Source organism: Branchiostoma lanceolatum, chromosome 8, assembly GCF_035083965.1.
Source record: "Branchiostoma lanceolatum isolate klBraLanc5 chromosome 8, klBraLanc5.hap2, whole genome shotgun sequence".
Lineage (NCBI taxonomy): Eukaryota > Metazoa > Chordata > Leptocardii > Amphioxiformes > Branchiostomatidae > Branchiostoma > Branchiostoma lanceolatum.
Genome location: NC_089729.1, coordinates 18,941,530 through 18,964,316, shown reverse-complemented (window position 1 = coordinate 18,964,316; position 22,787 = coordinate 18,941,530). Strand labels below are relative to the sequence as shown.

At 42.0% G+C, this 22,787-nt stretch overlaps 1 protein-coding gene across 1 annotated transcript; it reads left to right on the top strand.

Moving 5' to 3' along the window:
* Positions 1-6,508: 6,508 nt before the first annotated feature.
* On the top strand, positions 6,509-22,370 carry LOC136439546 (cadherin-23-like). Its single transcript, XM_066434966.1, has 20 exons — positions 6,509-6,791; positions 10,084-10,268; positions 10,894-11,031; positions 11,572-11,701; positions 12,947-13,046; positions 13,348-13,562; positions 13,946-14,179; positions 14,670-14,908; positions 15,196-15,364; positions 15,687-15,790; positions 16,064-16,498; positions 16,857-16,953; positions 17,412-17,609; positions 18,203-18,437; positions 18,977-19,079; positions 19,744-19,840; positions 20,166-20,314; positions 20,745-20,807; positions 21,499-21,822; positions 22,248-22,370. Exons 1-20 carry the CDS (start codon positions 6,722-6,724, stop codon positions 22,368-22,370), a joined length of 3,408 nt encoding a protein of 1,135 aa, XP_066291063.1. The 5' UTR covers positions 6,509-6,721.
* The last annotated feature ends 417 nt before the right edge of the window (positions 22,371-22,787 follow it).

The window sequence follows — 22,787 nt, the reverse complement described above, 5'->3', positions numbered from 1 at the left end:
TAATTAATTAGTTGTACAATTCATAACAAAATGAAATTCATCTTCAATATTTCCATGACATGTGGGACAAGTATGATGATTTGACAGCACTGCTAGAGCCAAAGTACTATCATAATGGCTTCTTCTCTACAGCCATCCCACCTCCCTGTACCTATTGATACAGCTCCAACCATTACCTATGTGAACCGCTAGGTGTCGCACTTGCTGTATATAGCTGCTCACTGATTTCTTTACAGTATGTAGATCTTACAATCGCAGACATTGTAGCTGTTAATTTTGCTGCTGTTAAGTGAATAAATTCATGATATCTTAATGATTGATGTGTTTTATGTCTAGCTCGCAAGGCCTTGCTTTGGACAGTTAGCTAGCTGCAGTTAATTGTTATATAATTGAATAAGAGTGAGAGATACAGAAATTCTAGGCGTCGTCTAAGATGCTATCTGGCTGCTTGAACCGCTGTCTTATACGTTGAGGCATTTCATTCGTCGGCAATGATCCACAACAATCTACTGCGTGGAAAGACAGTTGAATTTCCCATGACGTGTCCGCAGATGTCTTAGGAATATCCACTGTCGTAAGACTGTTGTACGACGCTTGTGTAAACGGGGCCGCGATGAGAAGGAAGACCGAGTTTCCTATCTGCCTCATCCTTGCCGTCATCACGACAACTGGCGGACTGGTCTGTGTCGCCGTCGGCCTGATTGGACAGTTCAGCGGCTCGGTTCTCCTGTGCCTGGTCGGCGGGCATGTTCTCTTCCTCGGGCTTGGCTTCGGACTGTTCTGGTACCTCCTGAACATCCCGTGGGGTGGAGGAAATCAAGAGGATGAGCACATCGTGTTGGCGAACCCACGCAGGCCGCAGAAGAAGGAGAACGCGTCTGTCGCCGATGAGCCAGTGTTGCTGACTGTTGTCAAGTGTGAGATGTGGCCTATGACTAACAACAACAACAATAATAACAACGACGGTAACGTGGCGAACAACAACCTCGCGATGACGGAGACGGTCGTGTGAAACTAATTCTGCGTGTACTACCGCCAGGAGAACGCTTACCTTGCCGATGAGCCAGAGTTGCTGACTGTTGTAAAGCGTGAGATGTGGCCAATGACTAACAACAACAACAATAATAACAACGGCGGTAACGTGGCGAACAACAACCTAACGATGACGGAGACGGTCGTGTGAAACTAATTCTGCGTGTACTACCGCCAGGAGAACGCTTACCTTGCCGATGAGCCAGAGTTGCTGACTGTTGTAAAGCGTGAGATGTGGCCTATAACTAACAACAATAATAACAATAATAACAACGACAGTGGCGTGAGCAACAACAACCTCGTGATGACGGAGACGATCGTGTGAAACTAATTCTGCGTGTACTACCGCCAGGAGAACGCTTACCTTGCCAATGAGCCAGTGTTACTGACTATTGTTAAGCGTGAGATGTGGCCTATGACTAATAACAACAACAATAATAGTAATAACAACGACAGTGGCGTGAGCAACAACAACCTTGTGATGACGGAGACGGTCGTGTGAAACTAATTCTGCGTGTACTACCGCCAGGACAACGCTTACCTCGCCGATAAGCCAGTGTTACCGACTGTTCTAAAGCGTGAAATGTGGCCTATGACTAACAACAACAACAACAATAATAACAACGACGGTAACGTGGCGAACAACAACCTCGCGATGACGGAGACGGTCGTGTGAAACTAATTCTGCGTGTACTACCGCCAGGAGAACGCCTACCTCGCCGATAAGCAAGTGTTGCTGACTGTTCTAAAGCGTGAAATGTGGCCTATGGTTAACAACAAAAACAACAATAATAACAACGACGGTAACGTGGCGAACAACAACCTAACGATGACGGAGACGGTCGTGTGAAACTAATTCTGCGTGTACTACCGCCAGGAGAACGCTTACCTTGCCAATGAGCCAGTGTTGCTGACTGTTGTAAAGCGTGAGATGTGGCCAATGACTAACAACAACAACAATAATAACAACGACGGTAACGTGGCGAACAACAACCTCGTGATGACGGAGACGGTCGTATAAAACTAATTCTGCGTGTACTACCGCCAGGTGAACGCTTACCTTACCGATGAGCAAGTGCTACTGACTGATGTAAAGCGTGAGATGCGGCCTATGACTATCAAAAACAACAACAATAATAATAACAACGACGGTAACGTGGCGAACAACAACCTCGTGGTGACTGAGTCAGTCGTGTGAAACTGATACTGCGTGTTCAAATACGAAAAGGTCTTAAACACTGAACTTTGTACTACCGCCACCACGTTAACGGGACTTGTATGTGGGAAGTTGCCTAGGCTCTACCAGCCTCCACGGGTCGCTGGTAAAATAGTAAAAATTGGCCAAATAGAGTTAATTGTATGAAGGGAGTCGGCTACGGAGATAGGGTCCAATATTGCAACCCTAACTGCGGCTGCGAATGTTACCCTCCATGGCCAAAGTCCCCCGACAAATGTTCTCCCTATAGCCGGCGCGGTTAGTCTGGTAAGACTAGAAGTTGCCCCAATGTGATCGTTTCTTGTACATATATTCAACTACTTGGATACGCACTGTGACTAGAGGCTATAGGGATCACCCGGTATGCAACTCAGTCCTTAGCACAGAACAGATCCCAGTGGAGGAGACTGATCACAGACGTATGTCCCACACGGGATCAAGTGAAAACAGTATGTGCTGGTTGGACTCATCGTAGCTTAATTTGATGGATGTCTTCCTTACGCCGAGGACAATAATCTTGAATGGACCGGAAGGAAAAATAACAGGACCATAAAGGAATACATGTACATGACATTGTGTTTGGCACTTCAAACGCGCCAGTTAAGGATCTTGTTGAATAGACAGACAAAATGGAAAACATAAAATATGAATGGCCTACCGCGCTAGAACGGGTCCCCCGAGGTTTGACTGAGACGTTTACAGTGTCGTAATGTAATAGAGTAGAGACAGCATCCAAATGTGCAGCATCGATTGTACATTTATGAACAGTTATTGATTAAATAATCATTACGACTCCGCATAATTGAAGACAACTCAATTTGCATGGACTCGTTTAGTTGTTTTTGTACCCAAGTTCTTACTGCGATTACGAGGTCCCCTGTGAGTTAACATTGGTGTATATAGAGAGGAGTCAGAGAGGGCTTGCGTAAATGTCTGTTTAAACCCACACGCAAAAGCCCCCCCTCTCACTGGACCCGCGGCACGCTGGCGGCGTCGCTGCGTCCTTAACTGGATTTGACTTTATAATGAGAATATCATTCAAACCGTACAAGTATGACTAAAAAGACAACAAAACACACAAAGCTTAAAAAGATTTTCGTTTTTTTTTGTCGATGAAATTCGTTAAGTGCTTTGTCAATTCGATCGGCCGCCAGCGTGCCGCGCGGGTCCAGTGAGAGAGGGGCTTAAGCAAAGTTTGAAAGCAGATACTTAAATCAATCTGATTGTCCCCGTTTCCTTACGACTGTTCCTGCTTGGTCTGGGTTTAATATAATGAAAGACCATTAGATAACAGTCATGTGTGATCTAAAAAATAAATTAGGGGCCGAATGTCGTTCGGAGTTCAAGGGTATCATTCCAGAACACGAGAAAGCTATTGAATTAACCTAAGCCATAAGTGTAACCGTGTAAATGAAGCAGAAATGTGTGTAGAGCGGAGCTTGTAGTGGTTGGCATGTCACTGTTAGCACAAATGTTGCCTTACTAGACATGTTTTGTGTACCGCAACTACTAGGCCCAACCCTTGATCCCTAGGTTTAATAGTTCAACTTAGTTTTATTGTATGTTTACGTCACGATTATGGATTAGAATAACTGTCTTCTTAGCTCTGAGTACAAGTACCTTGATGACGTAATCAATACCTGTCTGGTCCAACAAAAGTTTCCTCTCGCTCGAGTGCACGAGCAGTCACCATATTCAAGATAGCGATCTTCATCAATTTATCAGCTTATGCTAAGGTCACATTTCCAATCCGGGGCCCAACCGGGTAGTCTTGAGGAACGGCATATATGATATAAAAGATATCAAAAACACAAAAGTACCCCAAAAATTTAAGAGCATACATTGTGCATATTTATTGATATACACTTAAATTGTTCGTTTCCCCACACAGCCCGACCGGGCCTCGGTTGTGACCATAGCATTAGATACAGTTAGATACAGTCTTAAGGGCCAGAACATATCTCGGTTTAAAGTTCTGAAGAGATCGGTTACAATTGTCTTCACTGATACAAAATAATGAACCAACTCTATCTTTCTCTTTCTCTCCCCACTCTCATCCCCCCCTCTCTCTCTCTCTCTCTCCCTCTCTCTTTCTATGTCCAACCTTCATCGACGGTTCTAAAAGAGGAACTCAAAGACCACCATTGGCATTGCAGAAGCCGTGACTAATGCAAAACCAAGAGTCAAGCGTTGTTCCTCTCTGTTTGTGTTTGACTCTGTGGTATGGTGTCACCAGGACACTCCTGAATGGTTCAGTCACGGCTCCTTAACAACAAAGATGGCAGGTCCCACAGGAGGCTGTCTGTAACGGGCACGGACCGGTGTAGGGTGGGCGGGGGTTGGGCAATGTCTCTTATTGATCCGGTGTTGAGCAGTGAAGGACTCATTTAGCCTCCACCAGGCCCACCTATGGGCATATGGATCGTACAATTCGGCAGAAAAATGAATAATTAGCCATTAGAGTCAGTCCACGGTGAAGATCACATTTCGCCCGAGTAGGCAAATGAAACCCCGGCAAAAATTCTCCCTATAGCCGGCGTAGTTACTCAGGTAGAGGCTAGGATTCAATAGCCTAGAAGCCAGGATTTAGGGATTTAACAGCCTAGAATCCAGACTGTTGGATTTGACCAAAGGTCCTTGGTTCGAATCCTGTCAGGTGACCGATCTCGTGCCCTTGGGAAAGGCACTTTACTTGACTTTCCTCACTCTATCCAGGTGAAAATGAGTACCTGACTTCGGTTGGGGATGTAGAAGGCGGTGAAAGGAGAGGGTTGGGCTACAACTTCCAAGGCCGTGGACAACAACCTATTGACCCTACGGCCTCAAAAAGGCTATAGATACCTTTACATACCTTTTACCAGGCTGTTGGTGTCGAGTGGTTATGCTAGCAGTCACGACATCCACAGGTTATGGGTTCGATTTGGCTGGATGTTGTGTCCTTAGGAAAGACACTTTATATGACTTTCCTCACTCCAAACATGTGTAAAGATGATTGCCTGACTTTGGTTTGGGAAGTAAAAGGCAGTAGAAAGAGAGGGATGGACTTGGCCTCCCAGCACCGTGCCCTAGACACAGTGGATAACAACTCACTGTGCCTATGTCCTCAAAAAAGGGATATGGGACTATCTTTACGTAACCACACTCTTACCTGGTCCCACATAGACCAGCTCTTCGGTAACATATCTAATTACATACCCCCAAGGTGGAACATTTTCCCGCCCCCTCTTTAGCCCTCATAGTCGAATTGAGGCAGGTAAAAGCATCAGGATGGGCTTAGTTAGCTCTGCGGGGATAGAAGCTTAAGTGCCGAGGAAGCCTAGACAGTATCCCTGGTAGAGACTAGTGCCCAGACTAGGAAGGGTTGAGCATTGCCTCTTAATTGGTCACATCCATGTGACATGTGCGACAAAGCAGAGAAAATCACCTGGAGACACTGGGCAAACGAACGCGTCAAATTGCACATTGGTCAACAAAACTGTGCCCAGTCCTCGTGTTCTCTTTGCAATATTAGGACAAAGTGTAAAAAGGATGGCTCTTTTCAAAGTAGTACGAAAACAGCTTGGACAGGGTTCTTTGTTTAAAAGCGATTAATCAAACCAGTGTTTGTATCCCCTGTTTTGAATATAGAAATGGCGTTTGAATATGAAATATATAGACAAGGAAATGGCGGAAAGAGGAAGTCATACATTGCATTGCAGGAAGGAAGAAAGGGGAAAGGAGAACTTTCATCCTTACACCCCTTTCTACTAGGCTGCGATCAAAGACTTCACAAATCCCTCAAAGAATTTGTATAGATACGTATACAGACCGAAAATTTGTAACGTTTTGTATCTTAAGTTGTCTTTTCAATGGTACTTTAACTTTGTGTATCATATTTCAATAAATATATGAAATCAAGGGTAATAAAAGTCTAATCTCCATCGCTGTGCGGCCTCTCATCAATAGCCGTTTATAGTGAAAAAGCGACGTGACTGATTTTACGGTGTAGACACTGCTGTTAGAAGAGAGAACTTTAAAACTCTACCAGGGCAGGTGTTAAAGTTCGGAATGATAAATAGAAGCAAACATGGTCAGAGCCAGATAATTTTACAAAGTGAGTCATGCCTCCTAGGAACAAGGCTACCATTACGCCCTACCGAGTCAAATACATAGCAGAAAATGCTCCCTTTGTATCATTGCCGTGTATAGGGGATGTCTCAATATAGCGCAATGTCGGACGGCCTTTTCACGCCAAGTTGAGCAGAACGTTGCGCTGGTTGACATAGTCAGGGCGTAACATTCCGCCTCGGCCACTAGAGAATCACTCCGCCGGTCATAATACATAGGGAAATATTTTCATAGCGATACGTTTTAGTCTGACGTAATATTAGAGGCGGCAAAAGCAACAAGTGCTGGGGGAAAGGTTTTTCTGCGTGATCACAAAGAGGAGGTAACGTCGTCTGTTTCACAAACGGTAGAGAGAGGTGGAGAAAGATGGGGGGCAAAAGAGGCATCGCGTTCTCCGCTCAGCTTTTTCTCGTGTGCGTACTTCTCCAGTCAACAGGTGAGCGTTTTTTTACATCATTTTCGGATCTTATTTTCTACGTTATCTTAAACTTCTGTTATTCAGTAACAATATCAAAACAGGGGAGAAGAGAATCCGCCGTGCCACGTTGAAAGTCTTGCGGAAACAGGTGGCCGTTTTGTTCGGTCGGATCAAGGTCTGAAAACACCCGGACCGATGTTTGTTCAAGTCGTTGTATTAACGGCGATACCTTAAGCTAAGTTAGTTGAGGACACAAATTACTAACCGCAAATTGAACTGGGGTATATAAATCGTACGCAGGTTCAAGAAGTAACGCTTGAATTTTAGTTTCGCAAGGTACAACAGCGGTATGGTCAGTGTAATGTCAAACAAGTGAGAGACCAAAGTTGGGAAGTAGAAACCTGTCCCCACATTCAGGGGTGATCACTTACTGGAAATACACCAACCATGGTACTTGTGTAGTTGTTTTGAATAACCATAAACAACAGGAGCCCGTCTCTGGCCATCATATATGGCTACAACAAATTTTATGGATGATACCCTCTGCAGACTCCAAATGCAATGTTAGAGGGTGAAAAAAGACAAGATGGTGACATTTTCAAAATAGACACCATAAACATTGTAACGAGAATTGAAGCGACAAGACATGGTATCACAGGCAACAAGTCTTTTATTCCTGTATTCAAGAAGTGTACAAAGTGACACTAATGTGGTAGGCTGGTATTACTTACCAAGTTGGCAACTACACTCAAGGCTACACACTAGTGTCACTTCTAGAACTATCGAATTAGTTTAACTTCTCAACTACACTAGTGGCTATCTCACTTGTGTTATTTTTACAAGTACAACCAAGGCTACAACACGACATATTTCCCCATTTTTTGTACTTTCTCGTCGTGTTAACAATCTCCAGATGGAAGAACGTTTTGTTTAATCAGACTTGTTTTAAATCAGGCGAGATTTGATGAACACGCTTATATCATCCATGCAATTTATCTGATGTGGCATAAGTATGAAATGCAAATTTTTTCCTGACTTTGTACTGGGGAAAATCCCTCAATTGAAGTACATGTGTATCATATTCTGACGCATTTTCAGACGGAAGGGAACAACAATCTTCACGAAAAAGACATTTTAAGAAGTAACATGCAATCTACACAATCCCTAAAGGAATAATTGCTCATTGGCGTCGTGTTAGCTTTAGTACAATGCATGCAGGATGAAAATGTAGCGAACACACACGCCATGATATAACTAGGCCAGAAATGTGTATTTTCTTTGACTGTTGTTTTTGACAGCTATAAGTGTCCAATTATGTCGCAAACAGGTACAAGTAGGTTACATGGTTTTTGACACGTGTAGCAAATATCTCACTAGTGAGCATGGGTGAAGGAACTATTAGTTTCAAACTTCTGTCTTCCTCATTCGCTTCCTATTTTTTCTTTAAAAAAAATCACCCACCCATTCATTCTTTTTACCATTTTTTTTCTTCTAAAATATATGCAACGCAGGGAATTCTTATTGTAAAATCAATTGTCGTTTTACGAGGAAGCAGCTTTAACTTTACGCCACAAGTGTCCTGTTAATATGTCATACATTTTAGTGCCAAACACTGCACTACACTACGTTTCCTTGTTAGGTTAGAATATATATTAAGCTAGATAAAAAAGGGACTGCAGTGTCTGTTGTCATCATATGGCAATGTCTTGTATTTTCAATCAAACATTCGAAACTGTGAAGAAAAAGTCAAGAAATTGAATATTTTGGCTCATTTCATTATTCTTTGAGAACATCAAAATTGTTTCTAGTGCCTTCGTATTTCTCTCCCCAATGATGTCCCGAGCTACTAAAGCGGTACCTTTTAAGAACATTCCCATTATTTCATGGCTAATTTGCAGTAAGACCTTTCACTGTTTCTTCCCCGTGACGGCACTGTTTGGACGAGGGGGTACGTCTACATTGTAACAAAACCACGACATGTTTTTCTACCCACCGCGGAGAGTGGTCTGTTAGCAACACAAACATAATGACTAAAAAGGTCAACAATTCGTCGCTATCAACACCAACCATTCTGGGGCTGTCAAAACATCAATCCATGTGGTTGCTAGGAAGTGACGTAGGTTGCCAACACCCAGTCTTGTGGTTTCTAGGGTGTGACGTAGTTGCCCACGCCGAGCCTTGTAGTTGCTAGGGTGACGTAGTTCTTTGGCGTGTCTACTGCTTGGGAAAGACAGTACATGATGTCGTCACTAATACATTTTTAGCTGTGAGGACTAGAAAATAAACACGTAGAAAACGCATATTCATTTTGTTACGTTAAAAGATGCCCTACTACTCGCATTCGTAGAGTCACAGTGACACAGAGAGAGTATTCTCCAAGCATAGGTTTCATATATATATATATATATATATATATATATATATATATACTTATATTCATGTTTCTTATATGACAGTAAAAAGTCTGGCTTCTCCTGATATATATATATATATATATATATATATATATATATATATATATATATATATATATATATATATATATATATATATATATATATATATATATATATATATACATACATGTATATATATATATATATATATATATATATATATATATATATATATATATATATATATATATATATATATATATATATATATATATATATATATATATATATATATATATATATATATATATATATATTGCTACGGTTTAGAAGTCAATGATTTTAGACTATTCTGTGATATTATCTTTTGGCCTTTAACTTTGCTGCGGCCATTTCGGTGCCGATGAGACCACGTTAATACTGCATATGTGAAGTGCTGTTTTAGAAATCGTGTTTTAATCAAGCATTATCGTTGAGATTTTTATAATGCAATCATGAGGTTTTGGTATGTCACCAAAGGTGTTTGTTTTGTGTAAGCATGTTTCTTTTACCGACCGTGTCAGCAGCCTCGTAATTCAGCCTCCTCAGGGGCTGCCAGGAGGATTGTAAGTCTTGCTGTTTATGAATAAACCAGGCTACTTCCACTACTACTACGTTCTGCCAATGACGCCTCGTATGTAAAACATCGTTTGTTTATTCATTATGAAACCTAAGTTTTGAAAACACAAATATACTCGCTAATCCTCACTACGGTAACATGAATACGAATACTCTTTGCTCATATTACACTATATCACAAAGTATTCACTTATCCTTGATAAACTATATAACCCTTAACTAAGGTTGCAATTGCTTTCTCCTAATGCATGGAGCACGTGACAGAAGATGAACATTAACCCTTATCTTCTGTACAGACGCCATCACGTCCCTGTCTGTTAGCAGTCAGCCTTTCAACGTGAATGAAGACGCCGCAGATGGGGTCGCTGTTATTAACCCAGGTAACATATCGCCCGTTGGGGGCGTCGGCACGCTGACCTACTCCATCAAGGGCTACGCGGCGTCAACTCATCCGTTCCAAATCAGCACCAGTAATGGACGGGTAGGGATTTTCTGTCAATCTTATAATTAGTTAGTTAATCAGCTCCTAGTAACATTCCTCATACGATAGTTGGGAGATCGCAAGCCGATAGCATTCTTGCAAATGTCGTGTATTTGTCGTACCTATTAAAGTCAACTGCCAAAACAGACATATCCTTTTATGCGGTTAGTTTTGTCACAGTCTACTTGAAATTCCTAAGACACCACAGTCGTACGCTGTTTACGTTGAATGTGACCGCACCGTTAGTTAAAAGCACCTCCAAAACATGTTGATACATTGGGCAGTCACGCGGTGCCCATCTACGTTTCGATAGCCCTTGGGCCTTGGGCCACACATTTATGCAAGCCTTACGCAATGGGCAATACTTCACTGGAGATAGTGTGTACACTGTACCATATCTTTTCTCACAAATGCCGAGTGACAAGTGCTCAGAGTTTTGGTATGACTCGGCTGGGGTTCTATTCCAATCTATCTGATTAGCTATAGAACTTCTAATCTCCCGAACGCAAGACGAACACCCTACTAACTGTACACCGAAACGGAACTAGTCTTGCGAGAAAGTGCTATAACCACTTGTACTACAATTCATTTTTCTTACAAATGGTTCTCGCGTTTCTCCTGCCAGGTATCCCTCGACCTAGCGGTCTTGACGCTGGACAAGGAGACGCTGGAAGAGTACGAGCTGATACTCCAGGCGGTGGACGATGGCGACGTCACGACAGCCTCCACCACCGTAACGGTCCTGATCGCCGACGTCAACGAGGTGCCGCCGTTTTCACCATCTTATTGAAAAAAAATACAAAAATGTGTCATCATACATATGAAAACCAAGTTGACAAAACATCTAAAACCACATTCCACACAATATGTACAGTCTTACTTTGCATACATGGTATAACCTTGACACACTACATATTGTCGATAATCATAACTTTCTTTAAGAGAGCCGTATGGTTTTGAAAGGTATTGATTGTACAACTTGCCTCCCCTCCCCTAGCACATTTGGCGGTAGTTTTCATGAAACAACGCCGCATATTCCAGCACCACTTCTAACAATACACCAACTTCTGAAGATGATACATTGACCGATATATGTTGAAAACGGTATATTTTGTTCATATGCAAAACGTACAGGATTGACTACCTTTGTATCCCAGAATAAATTCAGACTTGGATGTTACACTGAAAGTATCTGTATATAGCCCACTGCTAGCACCAAACTAGGCACAGCCTCATTACTTGAAAGGGTACCTACTGGCTGAACTTCAAGGTGAATATTGAAGGTGAATATATCATTTTGCAGGTACCACAGTTCCTGTCCCTTCCCACAACTGTGCGGATCGAGGAAACCACGGCTACAGGAACGGTCATCTACAACCTGCTGAATGCAGCGTTCGACCAAGATGTCGGACAGACTTTGACATACACAATGAGTAAGTTTCTAGTAACATTATATGTTTTTACGCTATTCGTCAACAGGTGATGGCATTTAACCCTCAAACACCCGTACGTTTCCCGACTAAAATGACCGACCGGGGTCAAAAAGCCCCAAAATGTTTTGTTCAGTATCTCCCTTTTCAATTTTTTTCGCTGACCGTTATCCATACATTGCTTCATGAATGTAAGAAAGATGTTTTGGCATGTTCAGGCATGAATAATTCCCGTTCATTATCATAATTTATGGAAAAAGATCAGAAGGACCACGTTTTGAACAATCCCTGTTTAGACTAGGAGGGGATTTTTAAGGCCAACTCCAAATTTAATGTTGCATAACTCCTGAACGGCTTACTACAAACTTGATGACTTTTCTTAAAATGTCCTTAACAAAGATTTCAAATTAATAAAGCAAGTTCATCGTTTTTCTGGTGTTGCCACGGCAACGGGTTTTTAACAGGCTTATTTTACAAATTCTGCTAATTTCAGTTCAAACAATGACGTTTCGAGGCTTTGTTGGTACACCATATTTATCTTCTTACATTGTTATCATCTTATGTAATTCAATATAACTTTCATGATTTAACATTATTATTTTATGCTGATATGATGACGTAATCGGTCAAAATCCAAGATGGCGGATAGAATCACGTAAAATATCACGTGATATTATTGATTCACATGTGCATTATCTTCCGAAAATTTGGCGTTTATACAATAAGTAGTTTAGGAGTTACAGAGGGCAGGTCTCAAAAACAGCACATTGTTTTTGATGGGGTCAAAATGACCCCAGTCAGACTCAGCAGATTTTTTTTCCGATCAAACATCAAACATCAAATCAATTGGCACATCGAAGTCCACGCCTGGGGTAAAAAATGACCCCGTTCGGGTGTTTGAGGGTTAAGGAGCTTTAATATTAACATGCTACAATTTATGGCAGGACAGTTTCGGGCTGGTCAAGACGAAAGTTTCACACAGTTACCGACAAACTTGAGGTCAGCGTCAGTGGCTTGCCCATATATTTGTAATGTCTTAAAATACTTGAAATTCCGATACAGTGCCAAGAGTGGACGACGAGAGCCTGAGAGGCAAATCAAGGAACAACATCCGTAATCAACGTTGGCTCTTAGCTATATAGTTGATTACCATCTTTCATCGCTCCGTAGCAAATTGAAGACGGTAGAGCTAGTCACACGTTTAACATTAAAAACTAACATATACATGTAACTCCTATATATTTGCAGATCCTGCCAGTACGGAGTTTGCTATTTCCGGAACGAGCGTGGAGACTTTGGTCGCCTTGGACTACGACACTACACCGATATCGTACGAGCTCGTCATCGAGTAAGTCCCAATCCGTGGTTTTTCTCCATGCACAATGTTGTTAAGTCATTAATGAGCTGAACCTGAAAATATATATAACTCGTGACTCGAGAAGTCATGGTGATTAATCCAGTGTATTGAAAACCATATAGTATATTGGAGATAGCACATACAACCTAAAATTTACAAAGACGAGTTTATACATATACGTATGATATACTAACAGTTGTAAATGTCCTCAACAGCTCAAGTAGATAGTGTGGTTGGAGAGGGATCATGAAAAATGTTCGTATGAAATTCTTCAACTGCCGATTTTTTCCAGGGTGGTTGATGATGGAGGTGGACCTCTTACTGCCACGTCCACACTGACGGTCTCCCTAGTGGACGTTAATGATGAATCGCCAACTTTTCCGGCTGCAACCTGTACGGGTACTGCTAACGATGACGCTGCTGTCGGGTCAGCGGTCACACTTATTGTCTGCACACTGACAGCGACTGATGCTGACAGCGGAGACATCATAACCTACTCGCTATCAGGTATGAGTTGTTCATGCATTTAATAGATGTTATTATGGCTTTTCTGTTTAAGGTTTTGATGTGCTTGAATGAATGAAAATATATATTAAGCAAGTTTTTATTGACACATCATGGCTACAACAATGACTTTCAATTATTTTATTTATTATGAATAATTCAAATAAAAACAAAATACCGTGAGGATGTCTATGATATTGCTTAAACAGAAGCTGATGTGTTACCTCGAACGGCAATTACGCCGTTCACACCATCTAAAAGTGGTTTATCATTATCTAAAGCACCTGTCCTGAACTTCATGACAGGAATATGATACATTCCCATTGGCCGTTAGCAGTTTATATCGTGTATTGAAGCTTAAGAACTTTACGGCTTGAACGTTACAGGAGCCGATAGCAACTACTACGCCATAGACGGGTCCAACCCTACCGGCATAAACGTGGCCCAGTCCCTGTCCGGTCAGGGCGGTCAGACCCACACAATCACAGTGACCGCTACGGACAAGGCCGGCAACACCGGAACTCTCACCATGTCTGTGATCGTAGCCGACACCAGCGACAATGCTCCCGTTTGCGACCCAAGTATCTACTTTGTCTCGCTGGTAGAAAACACTGCAACAGGTAAGGAAGAATTGCTTTTTGTGTGTTCTTCGTTTGTTTATTTCTTCATTTGCGTTAAAGTACTTTATCGAGAGCAATTTTGTAAAAACATGTGGAAGGTAACTTAATTAGCTGTTTATCCACTTGCATATACTAAGATATAAGTCATTGCTTCAGGTAAACAATTTACACAATTGATAATTCACAACAAGAAGACAATCATCCTTAAAGGACCACATAGCAGGAAGAATAGCTAGAAAAAGATGTTAAAATAATAGAGGATCCTGATAGAGGATCCTGATAGTCAACTCAAGTTTTTAATACTCGTTTTCAGAACTAACAAAGCCAAGCTTCGTCTGCATGCTCAAATGAAGAACATATGGCTTTGTGTTCTTCATTCGATCGCCGCTTTAAGGTAATGACCAAACCGTCTCGAACCACTACCCCACCCCAAACATAACCGGACTGCCCGTACAGATCAAGTCTTTAACCGATTATTTATTTCCTCCAGGAACGTCACTAGCGACGTTGACGTGCACGGACGCAGACTCAGACCCCTTGACGTACACCATCATAAGCGGCGTCAATGGGACGACACCTGAGTTCGCGATGTCGACAGGCACTGCTGAAATGATGGAGACTGCTGTTGCCCTTGACTACGACACCCTGGATTCCATCAACTATCAGTACAACGTCAAGGTTGAGGTTGTTGATGGAATTAACACTGTCACCGCCACCATTATCATTCAGGTAAGATAAAGATGTACACTTTGATACTTCACGACTACACGTTGGATGCATGCAAATCTACCCGCTTCATAGTGCTTCAAGTTTAAAAGCTCTTAAGAATCTTTGGCAACAAACACGGTGAAGTATTTGCGCCGGGTCAGATGCTGTTGCAATATCAGCTTTTCTGTCCGCAAGAAGGTAATTTTCAAGTACAGACGGAGCCAAAAATATCCATTGTCCATTAGCCATGATTAAGGTTGTACGTGTAGTTTGAACGTTGCGAATCATGTCTCGATTTCACGCAACAGGTTACCGGTATCAACGATAATACACCAGCCATTTCTATTTCACCTACCTTTGGTACGGTGTCCGAGGACGCAGCTATCGGGACCACCATCCTCGCTGCGTCGGCCTACACCGTCAGTGATGCCGACGACGGGACAGACGGTGCCCTGACGTATTCCCTGTCGGTCGATAGTAAGTATAACATTCCAAACCCGTACTTATGTAAACTCAAACAGCTCCAAAACTGAAAAGACAAAAAAATGCGTCTCGTCAAAGAGGCCAGTCAGCGTCAAGGTTTTATATTCGGAATCAATATTTGTTTAGACATTAAAACAGAACATGACAGGACTTTATTTCTTCAGCGCATTGTATCTTGAATTTGAAGTTTATCTACATCTCTATACCATGTTAGCGGCATAGACATCATTTAGGGCGAAGTGGTTTTCTTTTTACGAATAATAACTTTCTGTGGTGAATCAATTAATGATAGATTTCTCCCACGATTCAATTTCAGACGACGGCGCGAGCAAGTTTGATATCGTGGCCTCCACTGGTGTCGTCGCACTGATCGACTCGCTTGATGTAGAGACATACGCCTCGTATACCCTCACGGTCACGGTAAGAGAGGTTATACAAATAGGTAGAAAATTTAGGATAGTCGTGGACGTGAGTACAAAACGCATCAATGTCGATCTGCTTGTCTTGTGAGGGGGAACATTGTCATAGACTCTTGTCAATGGTATACGCTCTGACACAGCCTAGCAGGAAATCGTACGACAAAAATTGACACGGTCCGGCGTACGTAACCACCCTTCAGATACTAAGGTAAAGCGGAAGGCATTAACTTGGATTGTATTTATTTAGAATCTATTGTGTTTTTTTCGATCCTAGGTGACGGATGGCGGTACCAACCCTTCAGCGTTGTCAGCCACTGCGACCTACAACCTTATAGTCGCTAACGTTAATGACATTGCCCCTTCCTTCGCGCAATCCCTTTACGAAGACACCATCTTGGAAACCGCAGCAGCCAACAGCGTTGTCCGGACCCTGGCCGCTACAGAGGGTGGGGAGGGCGACACGCTCACATACTCCATCGTCAGCGGAAACACCAACAACAAGTTTACCATTGCGGGTACTAACACTGACGAGATCCAGCTGGCAACGATCTTTGACCTGGCAACTGACCCGATGACCTACCTGCTGGGGGTAAAGGTCACGGACGGGGGAACACCTACTGAACTGAGCGCCATGACCACGGTCAGGGTGGACGTCACTCTTGTCAACTCCGAGACTCCGACGTTTGCTACACCCTTCTTCCCAAGCATTGTGAGTACCACATGCGCTGTATACGATTTACTTTGAAGAGATGATTGAAGAGTCATGTTGTCATTGTGGTAATCGTCAACAAAAATTTGCATGTGTTGTGAATCAAAGAACAAACGTGTTCTAATTAAATGTAGCCATAACGGCTAATCATATATATTGACAATGACAGGATCATCTTGCAATTTCAGCCTAAAATCATGCTGTAGAATTGCACTAGAGTAAGGTTCTCTGAGCTCAGTATAGATATGATTACGCTATTATCATTTTTGTATAGATCTTTATTGACACAACAATAGCACAGCGACTTTCGTAAGGTCTGCTACATGTTTCATTCAGGATTATTGTATGTGTCATTCAGGTGGCAGAAAACACTGCGGCCGGAACTGTTCTCACGACTCAAATAGCGACGGACAACGATTATGGCTCCTACGGAACACTCACCTATTCCTCCACTGGTAACCAACCGTTTTCCCCAGTTTACTAACATTTGCACTATTTCGAGGGATCATATCGCAGTAGAAAGTTTAAGTTAGATACTGTCAAGTCACCTTCTTATCTCCAACCCTCATTGGATCTAATTAATATATATATCACTGGACCCGCGGCACGCTGGCGGCGTCGCTGCGTCCTAAACTGGATTTGTGTCACCCTTGACTTTATAATGGAAATATCATTAAAAACGTACAAGTATAACCAAAAAGACAACAAAACGCACAATGCTTAAAAAGATTCTTTTTATGTAGATGAAATTCGTTGAATGCTTTGTCGATTCGATCGGCCGAAGTGACGCCGCCAGCGTGCCGCGGGTCCAGTGAGAGGGGGGCTTTATGAAAAGGAGCGGGAAAAGAGCTAATGCATTCTTACATATTATCTGAACTTGAAGTGATGCTAAGGACGCACATGTATTTCCCAGTTTCTCCTACCTCGGACTTGTTCGTGTACGACGGCGCCACCGGACAGCTGACCCTGGCGAGGACGCCGGACTACGAGACGGACGACCCCCAGTACGAGATCATTTTTACCGCCGCGGACGGTGGAGGGCTGTCGGCAACTGCAACGTTCACCGTTTTCATTACACCTGAAAACGACAATACGCCGTACTTCGACAAAGGTAATTGAACGAGCTTTTTGCAAATTTATTATTGATGGTGATGATGCTGGTGACTAATAAGTATCCTACTCTTACGAATTCGAGCAGGAGTATGACGCCTTCGATCCAACAAGAGGCATCCGTCTGTTTTGCATACGCTGATGTCAAATACGTTTGTTGGCTGCTTCGTTCTTTTGCTATATTCCCTGAGGTAACAAAATGAGTAAAATCATTTATTTTCGTTGACGCCAATCATTGACATTGGCAAGATTCTTGTTTGATTAGTCATTGGCGCTTTTGTCACAGAAAACAAGAGAAAGTCTCATTTTCTACTCATAGTTGAACCGTATGTCTTGCTGTTAACACCAGCAAATGCATATATCTCCCCAAACGTCGGGAATTTCATATTCCACTGCACACACAAAAGAAATCGAACCCAATAACAAATGTTTGGTTTAGAAGTAGCGCTAGTTGACGACTTTCATTTCACTTTGTGTTTATTTCATTACTGTGCATTTATCATTATCTCATTTCCTCTTATTCTTGCATGAATTTGCAATAAAGTTATTATAATTATCATTATTATTATTAATGATTCGTGTTCACGTCGTCAGGTCAGTACGTTGCACAGATCTTCGAGAGCGACACTGTCGGGACCGTGATCGCCACACTGGTGGTTACTGACGCCGATCTGCCCGGAGACAACTTTACCACCACCATCTTCACCGGGAACAGCGCCGGGAAGTTCCAGCTGAAGACCGGCACCGACACCACTACCAGTCCGGTAGTAGAGCTAGCCACTACCATCGACCTGAGCACAGATCCTTCAAGCTACACGCTGGTGCTACAGTGAGTTTTCCAATTCATGTATTCAGAGATATCTAATACACAATAGATAGTGACAAGAATTCTGAAGTTGTCGGAATCGTCTTGAGTGTCATTTGAAGTGAATCAAAAGCGAAAAGCTACCTTCTACTGGAAAAGAGTTTGACATTCTTGTCTGAAAATTGCACAGTACTATAAGAAACTATTTTGAAGTTAGAAGATCTGAAAGCATCCCTCCTGAAGGATAAAGATTCAGATCAGCTGGGAAGGTTTTTGATCCCATTTCAAAAGTTTGGTGTGAAGCTATCACTGCACGAAATGGCCTTGGATCCCGACGGATACGTAGAGGGATTCCTCCGGAAATATTCCAAAGCCCATGTGGATTTAGTAGGATCCGTTAGTTAGGTTGTATCCGTCAGTATCCGTCAGTATCCACCAAAATACAGAAAAATCTCTGTACGTATCCGCCGGGATCCGAGGCCATTTCGTGCAGTGTATGTTGAATGAAGACGTCCTGAACTATGACACTCATATGACGATTTTTTTTTTTTTTAAACTTCTAGAGTAATTGACAGCGGTGCACCCACACTGACCGGATCCGCCACAATCAACGTGATCGTGACTGACACCAACACGGCACCGACCATAGCCGACGCCACCTTTACGGTACGATCTTTGTCCTGTATGTTATACAGAAAAATAAACATAGATTCATCGATATGAGACAAGAAAAACACATTATAATGACTCCTTTGAACTTACAGGACGCAGACACAAGTACAATTTACCTTGTTTAAGTACTGTGAATACAGAAATGTTTGCGGTTGTTTTATGTTCGCAGTTTTCGCGGAGACCATTTCACCGCGAACTTAAAACCACCGCGAACATTCTTGTCCAATACTGTAGCAGTATGTGACTTTAGTGCTGCCGCAAACTTAAAACCACCGCAAACACCCATGTTTACCTTAGCGCGAAATAAAAACCACGCGACCTTAAATGCATTTACAGTACCACTGTTACTACCACATTTGCCACCCTTACTCGAAAATTTACAATATTACGAAAAAGTGGAATCAAAGGGTTCTTATATCTAGCACTGCACGAAATGGCCTCGGATCCCGCCGGATACGTACATTGATTCCTACGGAAATATTCCAAAGCCCGTTCGGATTTAGTAAGATCAGTAGTTACGTTGGATCCGTCATTATCCGTCAGTATCCACCAAAAATACAGAAAAATCCCTGTACGTATCCGCCGGGATCCGAAGCCATTTCGTGCAGTGTGGTCATAAAAGAGTAACAACCTCTGTGCTTGCCATTCTTGCATACAGATAAACGAAGACGCTGGGATCGGAGACACTGTCGGCACGGTGCAGGCGACCGATCCTGACAGCGGAACCGACGGGCAACTCACATACACAACATCAGGTTCGTCTATGTTCATTTTTTCAAAATACATATTTTCCTATAAGATGAAGTATAATTAATCAAAATTCTTAAAATTGCCCTTGTACAACACAACAGAAATATCCGAGGAAGCCTAAAACAAATAGTATGTTGATTGAAAACGTATATTGGAAATGAGGTACCCAACGCCATGCATGTTGCACCATATCACCTTCAGAAAGTGTTTGTAAAGAGCGGGAGTGAAATAGACCCCTACTTTTAAACAGAAAAACATATTTAAGGCTTCAAAGATACATTGTAAGCATTGTGATCATGCAATAACGAGTCTTTCGACGTTTTGTTTCAGTGTCTCCTTCGGCAGGCGATAGTCTGTTTGTGTACGATACCTCGAGTGGCGGGATCGAAGTTATCGGTGCGCTGGACTACGAGACTCTGACTCAGTACATCATGACCATCATTGTACAGGACGGAGTAGCAGCCTCGGCCACAGCTTCGGTAGGCAAAGTATATTCGGATAAGACCAGAGCCTTAGAAACATAGAATATTCCAATAAGTCGTACAGAACCTTGCAAAATTGTTGTTTTATTTGTTGTATATACATGTGTATATTTATATAGATCTAACGTTAAATCTATAAGTTTGTACTTTTGTTAAGTGGCGTTGGCAAAATAAGTTTTATAACTTGAGTGCAGCGCCACTTTGTCTTTGTCTCTGTTAACTTTGAATAATAATTTAAAAAAAAACTTGCAAAATGAAACGAGAGCTCCAAGTAAAACGACTTAGGAATATGTTCGTGTTTGTCGTTCTAGTTGTACGACATCAAAGTTCAGGATATGAATGTAACAAATATCATAGTTCTCATCTATAATGAAAGCGGTATTATGTTGAATTATTGCAATCAAGATTGCTTTTCTGGGGTTTTTAGGTGACTATCAATATTGGGGATGTGAATGACGTTGCACCATCGTTTGACCAGACACTGTACCAGGTATGCCAATTTAAATGTCAACTTTCTCCTCCAGTATTAATCAATATGGGATGTCAATGTATAAGAAAGCAGTGCAGTTGCCAACTCTGCGCTAAAATTCTGTTCCTGCATTTTATTCAGGGATTGTATTTTGGTTTGTAAATAGGTGGATATCGTATCATCTGTCTTGGTGTAGTTATATATATTTACTCTCGTAATATTAAAATAAAAGTAACAGGACATGAACTACTTGATAAGAAACAGTTAAGTGTACCACTCAACTTCTATATATTTCTTTTACCCTTATGCTACCTTTCATTCCATTGTCCCAACTGGTACGCGGTAAAGTCTGTGCAACTTAGCCACATGCATGCTAGGTCTAGGACTAGCATTACTGTAATTCTTGATTTTTTAATGGTAACTTAATTCTAGTGACTCTAGTGGTCTCTAGTCAACGCTAGAATATTCATCATATCAAATATCTTCCGCCCCCTTCTTCTTGCTCCAACACTACTAATATACTAAATCACTAAGTGTAGTTTATATGCACATTATACGTTCAAATATTTTCATAATCAAACCCTCTTTCTTTATCACAACACGCGCACAACGCAGTAGTGATTTACACATGAACAAATTAGATACTGATTTTCTTCAAGAAATGGAATGAAATTCTGATCATTAGTGTTTCTAAACTCGATCTTGTTGACAGGTGTCAATCAACGAGGACGAGGCCACAGGTACAAACGTGGTGACCTTCGTCATGACCGACGTAGAGGGGACGGGCTCTATCACATTCGACTTCGTCAAGGGAAACGGGGCGGGAAAATTTATCCTCAACAGCAACTCCGTACAGATTAACTCGGTCATCAACATAGACTCGCCTGATCTCGACGACGTCCACTACACCCTGGTTGTGAAGGCCATGGACGGAGGGCTGCCGGAACTGACCAGTACGGCCACGGTGGAGGTGGAGATCAACCCGCTCAACGAGATTCCGGACTTCAGTGCGCTGACCACTCCCTTTATTAGCCAGGTAATGCAAGAAGCCCCCCTCACACAAAAACATTGTCTATTCATCATTCAGCCCTGTCTCTGCGTCTGGCATATGGGAAAGTGTTTTTTGGGTTAAAACGAAAACAACGTTAGCTTAGAGTTTATACATAACGTATTCGACAAGGCATTTCGGTCGTAAAAATGGAGGTTATGTTACATATGGCCAACTTAGATTCATAACAAAACGCGACTGTATTTCAAAAACAGCTCAATATACATACACTTGCAGGCAAGGGTATTTTTAACTCAACTAAATTTGTATCCATCTGGTGCAATCTGGGACACTTTCTTTTTCAAACTGCCGCAACAACTATAGGTAACGAATGTGTTTATTCTGTGTTAGTTTTCTGAGAAAATATGGCTTGATCTACAACTGGTACTGACGTTGCTGTCTATTCTCCACAGGTTCAGGAGAGTGACGCGATCGGTACAACTATCGCTACACTAACGGCTGTTGACAATGACTACGGGACCCAAGGGGAACTCACATATGCCTTGGGCTGTAAGTGCAGTGGAAACCATCGTTAAAACCCCTTCTATGGCTAAAAAAAGTCTGTGAATTGAAATGCCTTAGAGCCGACTGCATTGAATATGGTGACTAAGAATATGGTGATCAACGTATAAAGAATATCGTAGTGTTCACTCATCTACTGATAATGAGCACTGCACAAAATGTAATATTTAAACATGCCTTAAAGTATGCGTGAAATATGCATTTTTACGATAGTGTGCTTTACGTAATATACAGTATGCGTAACGTTTGTGTAACGCCCAGGTTTCGTTCAGTGTGAGAATAAAAGGAAGGTAGCATATTTCATATCTGAACAACCATTTACACTTCTAACACCTTTCGTTTTTGGTTATTTTAAGCTTTCTTTTTTAAGTATAATTATCTACACACTGTTTGGTGTGTACACATTTTCAGTCATGTTTTTTTTACAGTCA